This window comes from Seriola lalandi, unplaced genomic scaffold, assembly GCF_002814215.2.
Source record: "Seriola lalandi dorsalis isolate HSWRI2012SDOR001 ecotype SW California unplaced genomic scaffold, Sedor1 jcf7180002054440, whole genome shotgun sequence".
In the NCBI taxonomy this organism is placed as follows: domain Eukaryota; kingdom Metazoa; phylum Chordata; class Actinopteri; order Carangiformes; family Carangidae; genus Seriola; species Seriola lalandi.
In genome coordinates, this window is record NW_019524993.1 from 672,645 (window position 1) to 697,534 (window position 24,890).

Genomic DNA, 24,890 nt, shown 5'->3' on the forward strand with positions numbered 1-24,890 from the left:
TTTTGGATTAAAAGACTCTCACAGTCTTTAGGACACAGTAGACATATTTTTATAGTATCATGCCACCTGACTGAGTTTTAAAAAGATGTTCTGTTCCCAGAGAGGCCTCATCAGGTTTCCCCAGGGACAAGTCTGATGATATATGACTACACCACATTGACCCAATTGTTGTGGCATGAAAGAAATTCATTGCAATTATTATACAGCAGAAATTTGAATCCAGTAATTTAAATATATATATTGTCAGCCAATTATTGTACAGTTATTGGTGGGTGTTTCTACAAGCATTTATTATAAGCTGTAGTCAGTTAAGTAATCATTAAAAAATTGGACATCTATTGGACATTTATATGAATGCAGCATGTGTGCCCATAACAAGATCCTGATGAAATTCTGACTATGTTTCCAGAGAGCTGATTGGTTTGGAGTCAGGCTGTTCACACAGCTTTATCTAATCCTCTAAACAAAACCTGCTTCAGAGCAGGTTAGCCAACCTGTGTAGGTTACCATGGTGATCTACACTGGTCCAAGTGAGACCGCCTCTGAAAGTCAGTAGTGCACTAACTTTTCCTTGTGTGACGATGCTGCTTCACTTTGGTCACAACTGATGCTGTGTAACTGGACTAGATTACAAAGACTGGATCAACACACCTCCTCCAAACCAGCGGTCACTGGGAATATTAAGTAACTATTCCATCACAGTCTTAATACAAACAAATTACTGCCTTCAAATCAAAGTGAAAAGTAATGAGCAGGATTGTAGTGAGCTAAAATAGAACTAATAGACACAAAGCTTGTTGGCAGGATGCCATGCTTTCAGACTGTCACTTTTCTGCCCATGATAATTCATTTTATGATATGAACATAGAATAAATCTCTGTAGAACAACCAGTCGCCAACCACTCTGGCCATTAAACAGGACTCCATTAAATAGCAGGTAGGTCTGTAGTTGACCATCAATAGTCCTAATGGATGAAAATTGGTGTTGCATGGTGCATTGTGCAGAAATGTACGAGTGACTGGTCAGTGTAGCCTGGCACGTTCAATATTTCATCACTGCAGACTCGTTGAATATGAGGCGACTTTCGTGTGTACAATAACAAAATTTGTGTATTTCTGTTTTTCATGACATAGGAACCAAGATATTTGTAATCTATTTCTGTCTCCACACAGTTTTTATTCATTTTCTACTGATCTAGGGTTTTTCTATGTGAGTAAATATATACATTTAGATTCTCATCTTTTTATAATCCCTGCTACCTTTTTTTTTATTTTTTCCCATTTTATTTTTATATTAATGTGTTCACACCTAATTTAATTACAAATACACTGCACCTGATCTGCCTGTTGTTTACTGATGCCATGAGAAGCTCTTTGGATATGAGCTCCAGCATGTGAGGGATGACCTTATCTTCAAAAAATGAAAAGGTACATCTCATCACATTGCCATTTTTTATTTTGAGACAATTTAAATTATTTGTAAGTTAAACTACAACAATCAGTTTTACTCATAGCACTGAAATTACCCCATGGCAATGTGAAGGGCACTGTCCCTTTTCATTACACAAAAGCAGTGAAGCTCCAGTGTGTTCTGGGTCATGTAGACACCTCCAGATGCTGCCACACTCTCATATGATATAGTCTCATCATCACCACACACTCGTTATGCAACAGTTTATGAAAAATACTGTACATACTGTTAGAAACTCATAAACAGTTTCTTAAACTACATCCACACTCTACACAAATGGGTGTAGGTATACACTGCAGGTAATAAAGGACAATATGGGAGAAATGTGTCACTTGATTAAGTTCTAACAAAATCCTCACAAATACAGTTTCAAATGTTTCACTATGCTGCTGCAATTGTTTCTATGGCATTTTTTTTCACAATATTAAGCAGTTTGCATACCTGCTAGTTGCTTACAAATCGCTTTATCTCTGTGGCAGCTCACTCTCCTGTTCAGTAGAAGGCACTGCCAGTAGGACACAGACATTAAAGACAGATTATTGTATAACAAATGTTTAAAATGTGATTATGACCAGATGTACACGCAGATTGTATCTGAGGCAGAGGATTTTGTGATATCACACAGATGCATGTTTTTAGAGTTGAGCTTTATGTCCTGCCATCAAAAACAATCAGTGCACCATCGAATTTCTGCCATCTGGCAAAAAATTGTTGGACCTACGGTAGGATACAAAAAATTCAGAAGGAATTATTCCTGCAGAAACCATGGGTTTTGCCACTGCTTGTTCATTTATAATAAAGGCATATGGCTTTAAAAGATTGTGAAACCCATGAAATGGGTCTATTTCAGAAAAGCAGAGCCTTACTAACCACAGGTGTGCATGTTCAAATGCAGAAAGAGGAGTGATAATACTGCAGAACATGAATAACATTTGATAGATTCTCCTGTTGTGAGGCCTTAGCACAAATCAATAACAAACATATACGAGTTCCTGAACCTCTAATAGACATAAACTACTCTGTCCCAGTGTCAGTCTTGCCAAGCTCACCATTTTGTGTTTTTGTTGGGTGTTTTTCTTAACTGCTGCCAGAACTGCTGTTGTCCTATATAAAGGACAGACAGGACTATGGTGTTAGCATGTGCAGAGAGGCTTATTTGATATGAATACAGTGGTATATAAAGGCAGATACAGGCGAGTAATTACACCTAATGGCTGGAAATGCCCCTGTTCAAGACATCTTGGTGTATGATGTCTGATTATGGGTGATCATTTTCTGCTTTTTGGTGAAAAAGCACAGCTCCCAGGTCCTGGGTTTTACTGATGATAGTGGTTCAGAACAATGGGCTATTGAAATGCATTGTCACTATCCCAGCTTAAATGTCAGGGGATAAGGCTGGAGAGAAATCCAGGGCTCAATTTATAGTAGCATCCTCAAGCAAAACTAAGAGCAGCTGGTATGAAGCTATGAACTGGAACAACCCTTGAGTAGCAAACACATATACATATGCACCGTAAATAACTACAAGCGTAAGTTTCACAGACAAAGAGGTTGATCTATCCTGGTCATTAGTGTCGTTATTATGAGGTCAAATTCTAATGATATTTTAAAGTAGAACTGTCACAATTAAAAAGGTCAATGTAAGGACTAAAGGGAAGAGCTACACAGAAAAAGAAAACAGAAAACCTCAGTAGCAGAAATATACCACCACATTAAAAGGGAGTGCTACAGCAAATACTGTAAGTAGAATACAGTACAGAGTACAAAATGTACTGTGGTGGAAGAAATATTCAGATCAAGAGAGCAGTACCACATTCAAACAAGTAACAATTACTACAATTAAAGTCATACACTGAAAATGTAAGTAAAAGAACACAAGTATTATTAGCAAAATGCACTGTCAGTGTTATACTGTAATACAATATTAGATTATTATTGCTGATGCATAAATAAGTAAGTAGCATTTTACTTCTTGTTCAGTGTGTCAAGTGAAGTACAATATGACCATCTGAACTGTGGTGCAGTAGAACTAGAGAACATATATACTATATATATATATTTATATATATACCTATTGTTGTGCGCGCGCACACACACACACACACACACACACACACACCACCACACGCACACACACACACAGAGGTGCGACAGGGATTACAGCATGGCAGCTGAACTATGACACATATAAACATTCTGATGAAAAGGATTTTGGTTTGCAGATTTCCAGGGTCCTATAATCCAAACTACTTCAACTTCAGCAGTCAATTTAAGTGTAATACCCTCTGGAGTATTGCTCATAAGTCAGTCTATGTATTGCGGTTAGCCATCTGTTTGACATAGCTGAAGGGGTTCAGAGCCACACAAAAAATAAATGAAAACTGACTTTGAAGAGTTGACCAAATGCAGACACAAGCAGAATGTGGAACTTTTGAGGGAATGGAATTATTGTTCAGTTTTGACTTAAAGGGGAACTCTACTTCTTTTACACATCAAAGTCTGTTTACAGGTGCTGGGGAGTAGGCAACCACTGGATATGTGAAAGAAAGGTACATATAAATGCATTTGTGGCTCCAGAGGAAGCTGTGAAGTCTGATAAACCGATGTCACTTGAGTCACCATCAGCAGCATTGAGCCTAGCTGGTACTAGAATGATGCACTCGAATCTCCAACCAAACTGTTGGTGGTTAAGTTGCATTGTGGGTATACTGGCTCCAAGAAAGAAGGGAAAGGGACAAGGAAGAATAATGAACAATTTTCAAATAGTCAATTATGAGTCCAACAGTGTTATACAAGCACTAAAGTACAAAAAGTGCTTAATTGGTGGAGGACTCTTTAATACATCACTCACATACTGACATAGTATTGCTCTCTTGGTGCAACACCATGAATATTTTCATATGGTCCCAAAGTGTGCGCCATTATTCCCATTTGTACAGGTCATTCCTTTGAGACCATTAAGACACAAAATACAGTGATTTCTCTGAGAAATCCAGGAGTTATGTTATGCAGCCGCCGGAGGAAGCTATGGCTGCTTGCTTTTCTTCTCACGAGATTCGTAGTAAGCACTTTTTGCTTTTCAACTTGGTCGTACCACCAGTTGATGTGGATCAAACTGAATCTTTAACAGGTGGAGGGTCAGCAGGAAGCAGAGGAGGTCTGATTGGAGACTGGTTGACTGCTGGGGTAGAATGAAGGCACCTTTGTATGAATGCAGCTGAAGACTAGTGAACACTGGCATGTGGAAGGCCACAGGAGAAGACTGACGGGAGGCTGATGAGTGTGGGTACCAAACTGGTGGGCTGAGGTAGGATTCTGGCACACCACTAACAGGCGGATAAGAGGATTAACAGGCAGGAAAACAAGGAAAAATCAGGTTGACAACAAGGGAACCTGCCAATCAAAGAGAAGGAGTTAGATACTGCGTCAAATAAACAATTTAAATTATTTAGCCCTGATGCTAACCTTGCAGTCACATCAGATAAACAGCCTAAATAAGATGTGTTTGTTGTGAGTGTTATGTATTCATTACCAAGTGGAATCTGATTCAAACAGTATTAGTGTTCAGATTTGGTTTTATCTGATTTTAACTGCCAGAGGTGGAGCATTTGGAGCCATTCTCCCAATAGTTTGTTGACATGTCTGTTGTTCTTTTTTCACCAAGTGGAAGATATCATCAGTGTCAGAAATCCACAATATTGCCCACTCAGAATTCGAAATCAGAGTCTGACGTGAAAAATGTTCCCACTTGGCTGCTTATAAAAAACAAAATAAAACAAAACAAAAAAAACAAATAATCTGACCAAAGATAGAAATTTGGCACTTTTTTATGCGCATGCTTCCCGTTTGAATGAATGTTCTTATATTAAAATGGTCTCAAAGAAAGATGCACCACATTGTTTTCATTTACAATTGCTCTCTTTTCTGACTGCATCTATCCTTGGGCAACCATTTTGAAATAGATGATATTCATGCTTTGTAGACAGTAGTATATTCTTATAAAACTCTGACAAGAGAGGTGAAATGCTTATTTCAAAATCTCTTTTTATGTCTAATAAAGGAAAAGTCACCCCCAAAAATGAAAAAGAAAACATACTTTGAATGGCACAGGAGAACAATTAAAATCTGTCACAATTGGTTGATGAAGGCATCTCCAGAATGGTGTTTTTTTTTTTATTCAATACAGAAAACAACTCACAGTTTTATGTAAAATACTAGACCATATTTATATTGCCTTTTACCTTTTAAAACCCTTAGTTGCCTGTACGTGGAATGATGTTAATGTAATGATCTGTGACATTTTTAATTGAATTGATGTCTGTTTCTTTGTTTCCAGCTAATTTACCAGATTTAGGCATTACCCATTTTGTGAGAGCTTTTACATGTGATTGTGTCATGTAAAGCTGCTTCACACACAAGCAATCCTCCAAACAACAACTTTTACATTTCTGGTAATACAAAATGTGTAACAAGAACAGTGTTTTCATTGTTCGGCAGTATTTTACAAGGTTTGACTCAGTTGCCATCTTCAGGCTTGTTTCATAATTTCCCCTCACTGGTGAGTTTGGTTTCCAGATATGTTCAATATAACACTGCCAGACACAAAGACAGCATCTCTTCATGTTATAAGACAGAGGTCTGGCTAAACTAACTGTCACTCTGAAATATCTGAATGAGATAATATGGATTGTTTTGAACTGAAGCAATGAGAATTGTCAATGGCATGCTTAGTGATCCTTTTAAAGGGCTAGTTCACCTAGATCAAGGAAAAATATACACATCTGGCTATGAATATGATTTTGGTTAACACTTTCCCAATATTTAAAATTTATCTGTAAGATTTCAGCCTACTGTAATAGAGGTGAACTGAACTAACTAATTTTTTGATGTTTTTATGCCTTACAATACTATGACTTTTTATACATCACTATAATATGAGTTCTAAGGCCTTACTATACTTTGATCTTTTTATGCCCTACTCTACAACAAGGTATTCAAGGGTTTGCTCTATGGTGCAGTAGCTATAATCTTTGTCTCACAGTGAGAAGGTTATGTGTTGATTGATTTATGCCTTGCTATACTATGATGTTTTTATGACATTTTATGTCCTACTATACTATGACATTTTGATGCCTTACTATACTATGACATTTTTAGACCTTACTATACTATGAGGTTTCTTGACATTTTTATGACATACTATACTATGACGTTTTTTTTTTTACATTTTTATGCCATACTATACTATGACGTTTTAGGACATTTTTATGCCATACTATACTATGACGTTTTTTGACATTTTTATGCCATATTATACTATGACATTTTAGGACATTTTTATTCCTTACCATACTATTGTACCCTTTTATGATTATTTTATCCCCTACACTTCACCATGATTTTGTGCTGTGTTAAGACGGTGGTACAGTGGTTAACATTCTTACCTTTAACAAAGAAGGCCCTGGGTTCGAATCCCAGGCATAGGGCATTTCTGTGTTGAGATTGCATGTTCTCCCTCTATCTGTATGGATTTTCTCTGCCTACCTTCCACAATCCAAAGACTTAAACATTAGATTTTATGACATTTTGATGCCATATTTTACTGTGACGTTTTTTGAGAGTTCTATGCCATACTATACTATGATATTTCATGCCATACCATACTATGACCTTTTTTGACATTTTTATGCCATACTATACTCTGATATTTCATGCCATACCATACTATGACGTTTTTTGACATTTTCATGCCATACCATACTATGATGTTTTTTGACATTTTTATGCCATATTATATTATGACGTTTTAGGACATTTTTATGCTATACTATACTATGAAGTTTTTTGACATTTGTATTCCTTAACCATACTACTGTACCCTTCTATGATTGTTTTATGAACTACACTTCACCATGATTTTGTGCTCTGTTAAGACGGTGGTACAGTGGTTAGCATTCTAACCTTCAACAAAGAAGGTCCTGGGTTCGAATCCTGGGCATAGGGCATTTCTGTGTTGCGATTGCATGTTCTCCCTCTATCTGTATGGATTATCTTTGCCGACCTTCCACAATCCAAAGACTTAAACATTAGATTTTATGACATTTTGAAGCCATATTTTACTGTGACGTTTTTTGAGAGTTCTATGCCATACTATACTATGATATTTCATGCCTTACCATACTATGAAGTTTTTTGACATTTTTCTGCCATACTATACTATGATGTTTTTTGACATTTTTATGCCATACTATACTATGACGTTTTTTGACATTTTTATGCCATACTATACTATGACGTTTTTTGACATTTTTATGCCATACTATACTATGATATTTCATGCCATACCATACTATGATGTTTTTTGACATTTTTATGCCATACTATACCATGAAATTTTTGAGCATTTATATGCCTTATTATATTATGATGTTTTTTTTAACATTTTTATGCCATACTATACTATGACGTTTTTTGACATTTTTATGCCGTACTATACTATGACTCTTTATGCCATACTATACTATGATGTTTCTTGACATTTGTGTACCTTACCATGCTATAACCTTTTTTGACATTTTTATGCCATACTATACTATGACTTTTTATGCCTTACTATACTATGACGTTTTTCTGACTTTTTATGCCTTACTATACTATGACGTTGTTATGACTTTTTATGCCATACTATACTGTGACGTTTTCTGACATTTTTATGCCATACTATACTGTGACGTTTTTTGACATTTTTATGCCATACTATACTATGATATTTCATGCCATACCATACTATGATGTTTTTTGACATTTTTATGCCATACTATACTGTGACGTTTTTTTTTACAATTTTATGGCATACTCTACTATGACGTTTTTTTTTTATGCCATACTATACCATGAAATTTTTGAGCATTTATATGCCTTATTATATTATGATGTTTTTTTTAACATTTTTATGCCATACTATACTATGACGTTTTTGACATTTTTATGCCATACTATACTATGACGTTTTTGACATTTTTATGCCATACTATACTATGACTCTTTATGCCATATTATACTTTGATGTTTCTTGACATTTGTGTACCTTACCATGCTATAACCTTTTTTGACATTTTTATGACATAATATACTATGACGTTTTTGGACGTTTTTCTGCCATACTATACTATGAAGTTTTACGACATTTTTATGCCATACTATACCATGACATTTTTTAGCATTTTTATGCATTACTGTACTATGATGTTTTTTGACATTTTTATGCCATACTATACTATGACTCTTTATGCCATACTATACTTTGATATTTCTTGACATATGTGTACCTTACCATGCTATAGCCTTTTTTGACAGTTTTATGCCATACTATACTATGATATTTCATGCCATACCATACTATGACGTTTTTTGACATTTTTATGCCATACCATACTATGACGCTTTTTGACATTTTTATGCCATACTATACTATAGCCTTATTTCATGCCATACCATACTATGACGTTTTTTGACATTTTCATGCCATACCATACTATGATGTTTTTTGACATTTTTATGCCATATTATAATATGACGTTTTAGGACATTTTTATGCTATACTATACTATGAAGTTTTTTGACATTTGTATTCCTTACCATACTATTGTACCCTTTTATGATTATTTTATGCACTACACTTCACCATGATTTTGTGCTGTGTTAAGACGGTGGTACAGTGGTTAGCATTCTAACCTTCAACAAAGAAGGTCCTGGGTTCGAATCCCGGGCATAGGGCATTTCTGTGTTGCAATTGCATGTTCTCCCTCTATCTGTATGGATTTTCTTTGCCGACCTTCCCCAATCCAAAGACTTAAACATTAGATTTTATGACATTTTGAAGCCATATTTTACTGTGACGTTTTTTGAGAGTTCTATGCCATACTATACTATGATATTTCATGCCATACCATACTATGACGTTTTTTGACATTTTTCTGCCATACTATACTATGATGTTTTTTGACAGTTTTTTGCCATATTATACTATGACTCTTTTTGCCATACTATACTTTGATATTTCTTGACAGTTGTGTACCTTACCATGCAATAGCCTTTTTTGACAGTTTTATGCCATACTATACTGTGACGTTTTTTGACATTTTTATGCCATACTATACTATGATGTTTTTTGACATTTTTATGCCATACTATACTATGACGTTTTTTGACATTTTTATGCCATACTATACTATGACGTTTTTGGACGATTTTCTGCCATACTATACTATGACGTTTTAGGACATTTTTCTGCCATACTGTACTGTGACGTTTTTTTACATTTTTATGCCATATTATACTATGACTCCTTATGCCATACTATACCTTTATGTTTCTTGACATTTTTGTACCTTACAATGCTATAACCTTCTTTGACATTTTTATGAAATACTATACTATGACGTTTTTTTTTACATTTTTATGCCATACTATACCATGACGTTTTTTGACATTTTTATGCCATACTATACTATGACGTTTTTTTAAAAAAATTTTATGCCATACTATACTATGATATTTTTTTACATTTTTATGCCATACTATACTATGACGTTTTTTGACATTTTTATGCCATACCATACTATGACGTTTTTTGACATTTTTATGCCATATTATACTATGACTCTTTATGCCATACTATACTTTGATATTTCTTGACATTTGTGTACCTTACCATGCTATAGCCTTTTTTGACAGTTTTATGCCAAACTATACTGTGACGTTTTTTGACATTTTTATGCCATACTATACTATGATATTTCATGCCATACTATACTATGACGTTTTTTGACATTTTCATGCCATACTATACTATGACGTTTTTTGACATTTTTATGCCATACTATACTGTGACGTTTTTTTAAAAAATTTTTATGCCATACTATACTATGATATTTTTTGACATTTTTATGCCATACTATACTATGACGTTTTTTGACATTTTTATGCCATACTATACTATGACGTTTTTTTTTAAGATTTTTATGCCATACTATACTATGACGTTTTTTTTTAAGATTTTTATGCCATACTATACCATGATGTTTTTGACATTTTTATGCCATACTATACTATGACTCTTTATGCCGTACTATACTTTGATGTTTCTTGACAGTTGTGTACCTTACCATGCTATAACCTTTTTTGACATTTTTATGGCATACTATACTATGACGTTTTAGGACATTTTTCTGCCATACTATACTGTGACGTTTTTTGACATATTTATGCCATATTATACTATGACTCTTTATGCCATACTATACCTTTATGTTTCTTGACATTTTTGTACCTTACAATGCTATAACCTTTTTTGACATTTTTATGCCATACCATACCATGACATTTTTGAGCATTTATATGCCATACTATACCTTGATGTTTCTTTGACATTTGTGTACCTTACCATGCTATAGCCTTTTTTGACAGTTTTATGCCATACTATACTGTGACGTTTTTTGACATTTTTATGCCATACTATACTATGATATTTCATGCCATACCATACTATGACGTTTTTGGACGTTTTTCTGCCATACCATACTATGACGTTTTTGGACATTTTTCTGCCATACCATACTATGACGTTTTAGGATATTTTTATGCCATACTATACCATGACATTTTTGAGCATTTATATGCCGTACTATACCTTGATGTTTCTTTGACATTTGTGTACCTTACCATGCTATAACCTTTTTTGACATTTTTATGCCATACTATACTGTGACGTTTTTTGACATTTTTAAGCCATATTATACTATGACTCTTTATGCCATACTATACTTTGATGTTTCTTGACATTTGTGTACCTTATCATGTTGGATATATGGGGGTATAATTTTATAACATATATGAAGTGCTCATAGTAAAATTCAACTTCTTTAAAATGACATGCTTATTAAAATTCTATTTATTTTTATATTATTTTCTTAATAAATTCTTATTCAATTTAAACATACATGTCTATATTTTATATTTACATACATAATATGAACATATATTGATAGGTTTTGGGATGGATACATATTGATGTAACATATGTTTATAATATAAATAGACATACTTAAATATATGTTTGTATTAGCTCGAAATATATGTCAATATATGATATTGTTCCAATTTCAAACAGGTTGCATTGCAATTTTTACATATATAGGCTGTATTTTAACTACATATATGATTTTACTTCAAACGTACATATATTTCCTATATGGAAATTCATTGTATAACATTTGCATATGGGCATTCATGAATGTAAATTCAGATTTTAAATGTTAATAAACCACTTGTTTGACGGCCCTGTTTTGGAGGAGTGGCGGGTTGTTGTGTCCCTACCAATGTTGAGACCAAACCTACGCCTTTGAAACATATTGTAGTAGGTTATATGGAGGAAATCATAAAAGTTTAACACTAAAATTCCTGTGTAAAAATGACAAAAATGATTTAAACCCTGAAAACTAACAATCTGAGGGAATGTCAAAACATCACACATAAATTAGCAGCATATTTAGCATTAACAGACAAGCTGCAGAGACTCAATTTGAGCAGGTTGTTGGAATTTGGCAGTTCAGATAAAAGCAGAAATATGATGGATTTTGCTTGTGTTGAAGGCTGTCATGTTTGTACTTAGATTTAGATTAGATTAGATTCTTCCCCACTGGCTTTTAAGAAATGCAATTTCAAGCGTTTGCATTATGCTCTGAGCGCCAGTTAAATTCTGAAGAGGCAGCATACAATTTGTTCAAGGATCTTCAACAACATTCTTCATTTAATACCTTCAGTCAATAAAATCCACACTGCTGATTTAAGAAAGTGATTATTGAATACTTTGTGGCACAACATCGAATTCAAGATCCTCCTCATCATCTACAAAGTCCTCCAGAACCTCTCTGATCTCTACCACCAACCCACCCCAGCACCAAAACTCCACTCAGCTGGGTCAAACCATCCATCCATACCCAGAGGAACCAAACACTGAATTCAGGGTGACAGAGCCTTCTCCACAACTGCCCCCACCCTCGGGATCTCTCTCCCCATGTACATTAAATACATACATTTAACTTTGATTCTCACCTCTGTCACTGATGCTTTATATAAGAGTTTTTCCTCTTTTCATCCACCAACTTTTAATCCTGTGCCCTGCTGCTCTGTTTTTGTGTCTTTGAGTTCCTTTAAAAGTGCTGTAAATAAAATGTATAATAATAATAATTATTATTTTTTTTTTTTTTAAATTATTATTATTATTATTATTATTATTACATGATTATTTTAATCTATGTATCTTTCCCTAGCTTATTTGTTTAGCTCCTTAGTTTTCCTACTTTTTCTTCTCTGCAGTTGGCACACATTTAATAATCTATCTCTTCCCAATTTTCCCCAAACATTTCCAATTTTCAACAAACATTTCCAATTTTCCTCACCTACCCTGTGATTGTGATTGAAGACATTTCCTATGTTGTTGCTGTCTAGTCAAACGGCACCTTGATGTAAACAGAAAGGAGCCTCTCTGACCAGTTTAAGACAACAAACAGTGTTACACTCATTTGTCCAGCATGGTCTTTAATGTATCTCTCAGTTTTCTGTTATTCTGTATGAGATAGTCAGATATATAACTTATAGATTGGTCTTTGTCTTACATTTGTCCGTATGAGCATCTGTTCATCTGTGAGGCTCTGTCATATCTCTTTCTACATTTTTACCATTTTCTAACTTTATGTTATTTACCTATGTTTGTTCTCAGTTAATTGATTATATTTGAATATTAGCTTATAATGACTTCTTAATAGCCATATAGCAAACTGTTGTATGTATGAGGAAAATCTACTAAATGACAGCTGTGTATTGTGCTTTGTGTTGTAAAGAGTATAATTTTCTCCTCAGAGGAAATGTTAATGTTCAGATAGATTATAGATTATTTATTCCGGCAGCCCTGCTCGTCTCTTTTGGAGATTTGTTTGACTGTTTAAAAGGGTGATTTGCGTGAAAGTGCTAAAATAATGACATTACATTTTTAGATTCATCTCGTCCCACCTTTTCCATTTTGTCATCAACTTTCACAGCTTCTGTAATTTCAATGCAATTTCAGGCTCTGATTGCTCTGTTGCTTGAATGCCAATCATTGTTACTGTATAACTTGTTTTCTGCTCTGCTCTTTCTGCATGTAAGGAAAGGTCATTTCATGAAAAAGAAAACAAAGAAATGAAAAAGTTACAAGGGCTTGGTACACAGATTGCACTCTACAGAGATGCACACACAACAAAGTGCAGGGACTTCCGCTTCTGCATGACTGTGTTTTATAAAACAATGATTCACATCACAAAGTCAGGGTGCAGCAGTGAGGCAAAACTCAAGCCAATTAACTATTATTCTTTTCTTTTTCAAAATATTCTATGTTATCATGACTGGTTCATATTTTGTCTGAAATTTGTCAGAGCACCAGCTTTATGTTGAAATTCTCTCTCAAAGTGTATTGAAATATTAATAAATGTCTGTCCATCATGTTATTAATACAGCTTGTATCCACAGAGATGTTTGTGTTGGTCTGATATGAATCACAATCAGATTTGCAAAAACATGAATTTAATGAGGTTTCCAAGGCGAGCCCCTTCACCAAGTCACACAGAAATAACCCTGCTGCGGACAAAACTCACTGAAGTTTGTTATTTTTTAGGTTTTTCCATTTATGGTTCAAACAAATATTTGCATGTCTGTGTATGTGATGTATGTCTTTAAGGATTTAGACATTTTTGGCCGCTTGGGGGCAGTGGAAACAATTTGTAAACAACTGTTTATTTAACCATTAACATTATCATTCATTTGGAGTCATGCTGGCCACCTGCCGAATATTAGCAACACAGTTAGCGACCACCTGGTGAGCATAGTGGAGTTGGCCAAAACCAAAACAGAGCTAAAAGAGAGTGAATATTGGACTTACATTCATCAGGTGGCCAGAAACACGACTCCAACTTAATGGTGATGTTGCTCTGTGTGTGATGTGTAAATGTTTGCTAACATGTTCATCATATCAACTTGGAAGGTGATGATATGTCAGTGTTGTGCTTACAACTTATTTCTGCTGCCCCCACTTTTTCTTTTACCTGACTAAATTTAATTTAGGCTATTTTTATGCTTATACAATAAACAAACAAAAAACAAATTCAGTTTTACTCATCAAACTTTTATCTGCAGCAGTGTTACAAAAGCTTTGAATCATTTAGACCTTCATGTGGAAGAAATTTTATAGAAAAACTAACAGAACATATGTGCCCTTTGTATTTCTAAAAGTGTGCATGGAAACAGTTTAAAACAAGCTTGAACATGTGAGCACAGAGTATCCTGTTTATGTCCTTTTTTGAGTCATTTCTAAAGTTTGTTTTGTGACATAAGGGCTGTTTAAGGCCTGTTTTTATGTGTCTGTTTGGATTAGGGACTTATTTTTCTTGCAGACTGGTTTAAATTACAAACACTGATCCATTCAAAGAGAAAGAGAAAACAATCTCTGCTCTACTCTGCATGTTAACAGCATAAAATATTATATTATATAAAATATTATACATAATGTTTTGAAAAATAAATGGAGAATTAAAATAAAACCTGTCAAATGTGTAAAAAATAATAGTGTGAATGTAGTCATTCAGTAGATATTTTGCTCTTTCCACCGCTGAAATGCTGTCGTCAGTTTCAAGTTATTCATGAAGAATAAAGAAAGTGTGGGATCATGGGAGTTGTTGTCCTCACCAGCATTGCCATCATTGCAGTCAGCAAGAAGTTTTTTACTGGGTGCCGAATTATCCACAGCGGTCTACTCGTCAAAATAAATGGACTGTAATTAAATCAGATAAAAACACTGAATAAAACAGTTTCACATTAAGATCTGTGTTTGACAGTTTGCTTCTCTGATAAATTATGATGTAGAGGTCCGATGACTAAAATCCTTCATCCAGTTAAAATATCTAATTAAATGACCAATATCTAAAACTGGATAAAATAAATCAATTTTGACCACTTCTGTCAGATGACCACAATGCTGTGCAAAGGGGATATGAAGCCATTGACAGGTGACTAAATGAAACTGATCGTGTCCTTGTACGATCAGAAAATTATGGATTTCTCTAGGTTTGAAAATTGATGGAAACATGGTATAATGTAAGTACACCACTCAAAAAAACAGAATCTTTCTAGTAATTTTTAGACATTTTAATGTGGAAAAGTTACATATAATAACTTTAAGCACTTTTGAAGGGTCTCACTCAAATGTTTAATTGCATTGAAATTAAATGCTTTCTGAATGGAACACATTACCTTGAGTTTGTCACAGTGAAACCAGCTCTAAGTATCACAGCTTCAGTTCTACAACACTAGAGAATGAACCAGAAATTAGAAAATAAACCTCCTCTGAATGACTTCTTTGGTTCTTATGAAATGGCACATACTCGTCCACAATGTTGGATTAGGAATTTATACCTTTCTTCCATTCAATATCAGACGGAGAGTTTGTTCTTGCCCTTTAATTACCTGTTAACAGTCAGTGAGAGTCAAACTATAATCCAGATATACTAACCATCTAAATGTCCTCTTTTTAATTCAAAAAGGACGACCATCAGACTCTCAGTCGCTCTCAGTCTTTCTATCCACTTTGACACTTGAAAACTGGAAAGTTTAATTAACCAAGCCAGGCGATAAAGACATGCATTCAGAATATGAACCAGCTCTTTAGACTCAAGGACTTTTTTTACTTCAATTATCCAACCCTTACTCCATTTTACTGAGCAGTTTCTTTTTTAAGTCAATGGAGGCTTTGCCCTCTGCCCCCTCCAGTAAGTGCATTCCTAAACACTTTTTAACACAACATAATATTTTAGTTTCCAGGTTGTGGCTATGAGCGTTTTCTTTAACAACTGTGACAGGCCATAGACAGCGCAGTAGCTTTCATTTGCTGGTGTGTTGTTTGCTGGTTTTTTAGGGAATTGAGAGTTTTTTCCTATCTGATATTTTCTTTTAAATACTATACTGTAAAAAAACAACATTTTTTATATATATAGAATTATATTCTATTCTATTTAAAAACTGTTGCTTTGGTCAACAAAACAACTATAAGCATCTAATCTGTAATTCCTTACTGTCAAGATAAGGCAATAAACCTGAACCAGCTTAAAATCATGAGTCAGTAACAAAACATACATTTATTGGTTAAAAAGTAATATAGCGGCACAAAAAATAATGCAGGAATTGCTCAAGAGCAGAAGAAAACGTTCTGAACACACTCTTCAAAAAAATCACCATTACTTATAAACATTCTATATAATCACATCATTAATAATGCTCAGTATAAAAGTAATGCTGATTCTCAGTCCTGAGTGGATCAAGCGACAGCCCTCTAGCGTGGCAGCTTCTGAATGAAAAACAGACATTGGAAAAGAAATCTGAATATTTCTGCAGACGCGCTCACCATACACTGCTCTCCATAGTTATTAAGGTTGAACTGAAACTGAGTGCTGTCATTGAAAGAGACATTCACTACAAAAACCTGAAGTTGTTAAGTATCGTTGAGATGTAATGTCCGATACTGGCTGTGATGAATTCATTAAGAGGTCCAGAACAAAGAGGAAAAAACATTAACTTGTTTAGCACAGTTTATCAGTGTGTGAGATATTCTGAATAATGTTGTGTTTGCCATTGGTGAGCATTAAATGTGTCGTATCTATCAAAAAGGAAACGTTTATAGATTTAATTCAATAATCAACCGAATATATTTTTATGTAGTTCATCTTCATGATGCTCCATGCTATGTTTAAGACAACAACACAGATATTAAAAGGTGAGTTAGAGCATGTAGAAATTCACAGATAACTTGGAATAAACATGTATTTAATTATAATAAATTGTTGGAAAATCACCCTGTCACGTCAAAAAAAAATTTGTGAAAGTTTAGAGCTGCAGAGGAACAGCACAACATGGGACAGTTTATTAGTTATCAGTGATCCTGTTGTGAAGCATGATACATAAGCAGCAACCTCTGGTTTAAATTCTGTGCTGAGCATTACAGGTCAAAATGATTCAAAATATGCACCACCTGATCAAACCCTACACTTGATGAGACAAGATGAGAAAGAGATGAATACAAGAACTTGCATGGCTCTGTACTGAATACATTTAGTATATACTCATCCACTAGTAAATTGCACTTTTATTCCACTAAATGTTTAGAGCTTTAAACAGGGGTTTATACAGCTGTTATGAATGCTTCATAACTGAAGAAGTACAGACGTTTCAGCAGAATATAAACTGGAGCTGCAGAGTCAGGGACTTTTATTTTGAAGTAGAATCATGTAACTGTATTTGTTTTTTAAGTCAGTGGAGGTTCATTCCTCTGAGCATAACAACTGCATTCCTGAACAGTATCTGACACAATGCAGATGTACTTTTTCATGTGAAGTTACTTAAGAGGCGGCACAGAAATGCTACTAATGTGTTTTATGTGATGAAAATATAACGTTAGAGGTCAACCTGCTCACAGACTGAGACAGTTTCCCTAAATGGTGCCTTATTGAACCTTTGTGTGTAAATGTAAAGTGGGTCGTTGCCGCTATTGTCAGATCATCAGGGAAGTGTAACTGATTTCTGAGCAGCTCCACTGGAGCGGGCGGAGGTTTTACAGTCCGTGCTCAAGAGCTCCTCAGCGGTGGTGAAGAGGGCAACAAACATTGATTTCACTAAAACCTGTAAAGCACTTTCCAGACCTTGAACAGGGTTTACCAACATAAACTCATTTTTAAAGCATACCACAACTGTATTTTAATACCAATTTAATTTCATAGTCATACCATCCAAAGAATGAAAGATATCTGAGACATCCTATCATCCCTATCAGTATCATCACCATCAGTATTCTTCCCTCCTTGTCAACTTGTAGTCTTCATACAACTGATGCTGCTTTTAACAGTGGAGTTCCCATTTAAAATCAAAACATATAATCAGGTAACAGGGACACAGGTAATTCAAGAACATATTGGTAGATTGTTGAATTTGACAGCTGAATCTTGACCCTGGGAACAGAAGCTGACAAAACAAACTCACCACAAGGTCCATTAAGTACGGTTAAGCTTGCAATTATGTCTTCTTCAGCAGATGAACTTGAATTGCTGATGTTCAAATTTTCATTTTTCTGAGCACTTTAAGGATTACTGGGCATGTTAGCTTTGGATTTAAGCTTGAAACCTCATTCTTGACCTTGAAAATAGTCAAGAATGAGGCATGAAGCGCATACTGGAAGTCTTGCTGAGGAAGATTTTATGATACAACCAACAGCTACTGAGCGGACCCCAGAGGATTATTTTGTTAACTACTGGTTTAAAGTTATTTATTTTTTCAGATTTTGAATAAAAAGTTGGTGTTTTGAAAGAAATACTTTCACTTACATGCACAAAAAGGCTGGAATAAAACCTACTTTTAAGTCTTCTTTACCAGTTTCTACTAGCACCGATAGTTTGGTTCCACTTCATTATTCATTAACGAATTAATTATTCAAACTCTGAGAGGTGGGCAACTATTCAAAGGTCTCAAAACAAATATGTTAGTACAAGTTCATTCCCATAACAGCTCAAAGATCAATGACAAAGTTCATTTAGTTTAGTTTAGCCAAACCTCAATGTCACTTCAAAGGAAAACCTGCAGTTATTTCAGCGCTGTAAATGTTGTTAAGCCACATCAGATACTTTGGGTCAGTTAATTATCGTCAGTATCAGCAGCCACATCACAATTATGGCACACAAACATGTGACCATGCAGGTGATCACCTTTAAAACGTCATTTCTCCTAACCATCCAGTTGTCTCACACACTTCATAAAAGGCTGCAGCTGATGGGAGGAAAAGAAAAACATAATCTAAAACACACGGAAAACATACAGATGGAAATAAAAACAGCTGAATGCACAAAAGTAGAAAATGTTTATGAAAACAAAACAAATACTGACATTCATAATGAAGAAGATATTTGTATGTTGGCACCGCTGTACATGTTACAGTTTGCATGACTGTTGCTGTGTTGTATAACTTCAATATTATACAAGTCCAGTCAGTGTGTATGAAAACAGTTCTTTGGCATTTTAAAAACACTAAGGTTTTTCCACCTGTACTGCACTGTAAACAAAACATATAGTCCATATTACATGCAGCACATTCAGTAATTCAACATGAAATATTAGGCAGCTCAAAACAAAACACAAACATCATATTGCATATCCCAGATATCATGCCGTAAACACTTGACATAATGCCTGAAGTTTCTGCAAAATATAATTTTAAAATATTTTTTTTAAATTAAACAAAAACACTCGAAAAGCAACTCTAAAGTGCTTCATAAGCATCATTAGATAGTGTATATGATTAGGAAGCATCTGTGTGTCTTCCAGTCAAGAGAGGTTTGCAGTTGATCTTCCAACAGCATGCTTTAAAATCAAGGCAAGAGTGGCAAGCACATTCAAACACATCACAGCATGCTCACCAGCTTCTATTGTCTACAGTAAGTCTGAAAACATTTCATAAAGCAGTTATTGTGTAATAATTTTATACAGGGAGAGGAGCCGAGTGTTTCATTTTGCCTTCATGTTCTGAGAGTCAACTGTAGGTGGCAGCAAAGTAGAACTTAATAAATACTCCACATAGTCCACAGTATCAAACATCATGAGAGATTTTTGGTGTCATTCATAAAAATTCAAAAAATCAAAAAAATCAATAAAAGCAGTTTCTTGAAGTAAACAGAGTGATCAGAGTATAAAAAGATTATGAGCAAATGGTTAACCTATGTGTAAAACACACATACGTGCATATATATATTAAAAGAAAACATATGGCAGGAGCACATATGGATAGTCAAAGGAAAACCTGGCTGGTGATTACCATTAACATCAGACCAGGTTTTTATGTAATGTGACAGTTTCCTGCTACGTCCACAAGGCAGTTCCCAAAGATAAAGTGCATCAAGTGAGTCAGTCATAACCTGAGTTAAGAAATTTTAACTACAGGATCCATTTTTGTAAAAGGTTAAACTCTACAGCAATGATGATTGAACATTTCAGCAGTCTCAAGTCTTTAAGGCACTGACTGTGGCCTGTTTTTATCTTATTTGCATTTTAACAACTATTGTAACCCAAAAGGGAGTGTACATTTTCCTCATCTAACCACTGCAAAAGTGTCTGGTGCAGCTTTCATCATCTGACAAACTGTCCCAACCCTCTGTAGTGAACTGGAAAAAGTTGCATAGTATAGTGTATAGTGTCTCTTATTTGGCTGATGCATATACGTACATCCAACACACTGGGAGGGAATCTAACTACAGTATCATCATAACCGGCAAGTAAACATTAAAAAGGTGCTTGTGCCCAGCTACAAATGATAATATGACGAGAACACTCCAGCTAACGTGCACCTCAGTCACAGGTTTAATGGCATTTGGAACAATGTTCTAGGGGAACTATTAACAGCCGAGATCTGCTGAGAGTCTAGATGAGCCCGTGCCCGATATGCTCCTGCAGCCACAGCAGCAGAGGCTGGAAAGAGCTCGGCCCATCTGGCACAGTCTCTGTGTACATCTGCAGCAGTACCTCTTGTAAAACAAACAGCAGGGGCAAGCTCATGCTCAGTAGCTCATACAGTAATGTATAGTCCTGGGCGTTGTCCCTCAGGTGGCCGACGAGGGCCTGTGCTGTACTACGCACACGGCAGGACAGATACCAGGGGGCGTTACACACAGTGCGAGTCACACTCAGGGGCCAGCTCAGCTTTTTCCTTATGAGCGAGCTGAAGGTACCTGCTGCAGGTGGACTCTGCAGGTCTGCCGTGCTGCTGGACTGGGAGCTTTCTCCATCAGCAACACATCGCTCCTGAACTCCGGCTCCGTGAAGGTTCTAAGACGGAGGATGTGACATTTAAGTTAAACTTCTTACAATAGGTATTGGTAGAATCAGATGAACAGATGTTCAAGGTACTCACCGAGCGTAGAGAGAAGTTCCTCCGTAGGTTTGTGCCATTGTTACGTTGATCAAAATGAAGTTTGCAGTACAATTTCCCTGTAGGATTACAGCAGATGTCAGGACAAAGTTTATGAGCAAAACCAACTTTCTTTGCTGTTTTTAAGCCATTTGAAGATACGAACCCTGTTCAGAGTCGAAAGCATGCGCTCCCTGTCGCAGGGCCGAGCTGCAGGTCGAACAGCGAAAACACTCCCTGTGGAAGTAGAGCCCCTCGGCACAGACCCGCTCCACCATATAAACACGCCTCTCGCATGAGTGACACTTGTCACCCGACGGGGGGAAGGCCCGTCGTACTGAGCCGCCCTGGGAGACAGAGTACAGTCAGAGTGATGATGGAGAAAAACAATGATATCATGACAGCAGATGACGATGACTGAAGCTGACAGACGTTGCACTGGTTTCTAACCTTCCTTTTAAATGATGAATTCCCTTTAATTGAACGCAGATAGAACTTCATATTTTTAATGCAAACAAAAGATCACTGAAACTGTCAGAGCTGTCATACGCTAATGAATTTAAACTACTGCTGGCTTATTTTTGTTTCACAAAAAAACATTCTTCAAAGCATTCTTTTACAAGAAATCCTTTGTGAGTATTTAATATGTTTAATAAGGTCTTTATCTCTCTTTTGTTCTCTGTTTTTCTTCTCCACTGGATAGTACTCTGTAGCTATGTTAGGAACAGTGTGTTGTTCATAAATTTTATTACTTTATTATTATCATTTCTTCTTGCCTCTGGGTCCACATACCAGCTTTCTCTTCATATCAGTGAGGTAATAGGAAATAGCTAACTCAAGAATAAACTTTCATGCTCAATATTTTTACCGACTTTGAGGATGTTGATATGACATGGTAGTTAAAAATGTAATAACATCACATTTGCTTTTTTTTTTTTTTAACTATTATGGCAATGAGTTTGCAACATGAAACCTGATAAATTAACATTAACATTACTAACATTATTAAGTAACATTACTTCTCTCTTTTTTGTTGTGTTCAGTGAATCACTCACACAGGCAGGTATTACAGGCAGGGAAAGTGACAATGTGAGAAGATGTCTTCAAGGTAAAGAGCGCATGTAGCCATGTTAATGATTTTCTTGTGAATGTCACTCCCTGAACGTCTAAGTGCTCAGGTATCATCTTGGTGATATTTTGAGTGACAGCTGAGGTGAGAGCGAGAGGTATGAGGCTCCGTGACGGGGGTAATTTTCAGACTGTGAGAATCCATATTACTCTCAAGCGTACAGCCTCAGACTCCTTTCCAGCTACTCCCCAACATTCAGTCAAGAGGGAAAGATAGTTACAGAAAGCAAGTACGATAATTATAGAAAGGGGATAATCGCCATGTTACATGCTTCATGGTTCTAAATAGAAACCCAGTTGCTCTTCAGGAATTCAATTAGATCCAAAAATAAAAAAAACACACTTGGATCATAATTGTGTAGCGGGAGTTGCTCCTTTATATTAAACTTGTGTAAGTCCTGCTCTAACATCTGGCTGGTGAGATGGAGCAGGGCTGCTTGGGATGGGTGGAGCAGAGAAACCCACAAAGTGCCACCACAAGAACACACACTTCTGCTCTGTGAGGACTGCTGCTAATTAAAAGCACAAGAGGCGGAAACAGCAGTCAGAAGCAAAGCTCTCATGCAAAGCTCTGATTCTTTCGCATAAATCTGTCTGTTATAATTAAGAAGATACATGACAACAATGTAAATCTTGAGCTAAGTTGCTTGCTTTTTAAGCTTTTTTAAAACAGACTCTAGTTCTGTCTGGAAGTGCTGTCTTTAGGATGCATACAATGTGGGAACAAACATGACACTGTGAACACACACTCTTGTGCCACTTTATGAGGTACACCTACATAAAATGAAACAAAGATTTGAAATAGGGGATTGGTTGAATATCGGCCCAAGTCTAAAACAGCCCTGCAACAAATCCTAACTTCATGGGCTGTTGATTCTACTTTATTTTGATTCTATTTCATTTTACAGGTTGTAGTTGGTGGTGCTGCTGAGTTGTATTGTATTATACTGAGTGTTTTAGATATGAATCTATCGTCATTGATACGAATGGGGCAGACAAACTATTACATGGTGTACTTAATAAACTGGTAACTGCATTTAGTCAAGACAATCACTGGAAAACAGAGATCTTGCTAAAATATGTTTTATTTTTTTTGGTCTCTACCAGAAACCAGTTCTGTGTATACTGTGTATATCTGTGTGTACTCATATTAGAATAGAGAATATAATACTATCTACAGTACTACATCTAAAACCATTATATCTAGTACAATAATAACAATGCTGATGTTAGAGTGACACTTTGTTTGTCCCATGCCAGTGCACACCGGTCGTGGTTGGTGACAAAAATACGCTAAAACATGAAAAACCATCAGCATTGTCCTTTAACTTAATATTTAACAATCCTGCTGCCAGAGAGCAATCTTAATTTTGGACGATTCTACAAAACTCTGGATTATACTGGATGAAGATTTTGACATTAATTGCTGACATGGTTTGTTAAGTGAAAGACTGTCATTTTGAGAATAAAACATGGTTAAGGTATGGCTCAACAACGGTAAAAAAAAAAATTAAAAAGCACAAAAAGAAGGAAAAAAACCTGGCAACATAAAGGGCACATTACTTACTACTAATGAGCTGAAACAAAGAAACAAAAAAGTTAAGTAATTGAATTATTATGACAGAATTTCCTGCAACTAAGTATATCTAAGTCTAAAAAAATCTACACTGTACAAAGTAATAGATGAGTGAGAAAATTGGCTGCATGCAACACTTGTGATCCCAAGCATGATGTTGTTTCAACATGCAAATAAACACACTGTGAGGGGCCGTTAGTGCAAAACACAAGACTGGGGTGGGGTCACAGATCAAGCTTGAGATAATCACCTTGACTACAGCAGAGCTGTCTCCTGAGAACAACCCACTGAGGTGAACAGCTTTTTCCTTTATACTCTTTGTGTGAAACTCTCTAGTCTGCTGTGTCTGAGCCTTTTTCTGCAGGATGACACGGGGCACAGGAACAAAAGAAAAACCATCAGTCTTGCCTCCTCAGTACAGTGAGTTTTCCCACCAACAAATTAGAAGCTTTCTGTGTGTAGACATAATTAGGTAGATTAATATCCACTTAATAAGCCCTACACAGTTAAATGATGAAAGACCTTTCTGTTCTGCTTTCCCAATAGAAGCAGGATTTGACAGTTATGTGTGCATTGCCGCGAGGAGAACAATAATGTCGTTGTGTGGAACGAAGGCCGCCTTATTACATTAATTTCACACCCCACTTGATGTGCTTACTCATACTGTACTGGGACAGAAAACTGAG

The 24,890-nt window shown here is 35.7% G+C and overlaps 1 protein-coding gene across 5 annotated transcripts in view; it reads right to left on the bottom strand.

Moving 5' to 3' along the window:
- Positions 1-16,676: 16,676 nt before the first annotated feature.
- The window catches only part of LOC111658348 (F-actin-monooxygenase mical2b), a 35,428-nt gene continuing 27,214 nt past the window's right edge, over positions 16,677-24,890 (bottom strand). For 3 of the 5 annotated variants that reach the window (XM_023410829.2, XM_023410828.2, XM_087175278.1), the window contains 4 exons: positions 24,455-24,562; positions 21,667-21,847; positions 21,504-21,580; positions 19,442-21,418 (listed from right to left, as the gene is read on the bottom strand). In XM_023410829.2, the coding sequence (XP_023266597.1) occupies positions 21,014-21,418; positions 21,504-21,580; positions 21,667-21,847; positions 24,455-24,562 (771 nt within the window). In that variant the 3' untranslated portion in view covers positions 19,442-21,013. Of the gene's footprint in view, positions 16,905-19,308; positions 19,370-19,441; positions 21,419-21,503; positions 21,581-21,666; positions 21,848-24,454; positions 24,563-24,890 lie in introns of those variants that run through there. The other 2 variants (XM_023410830.2, XM_023410832.2) reach the window with 2 other exon arrangements.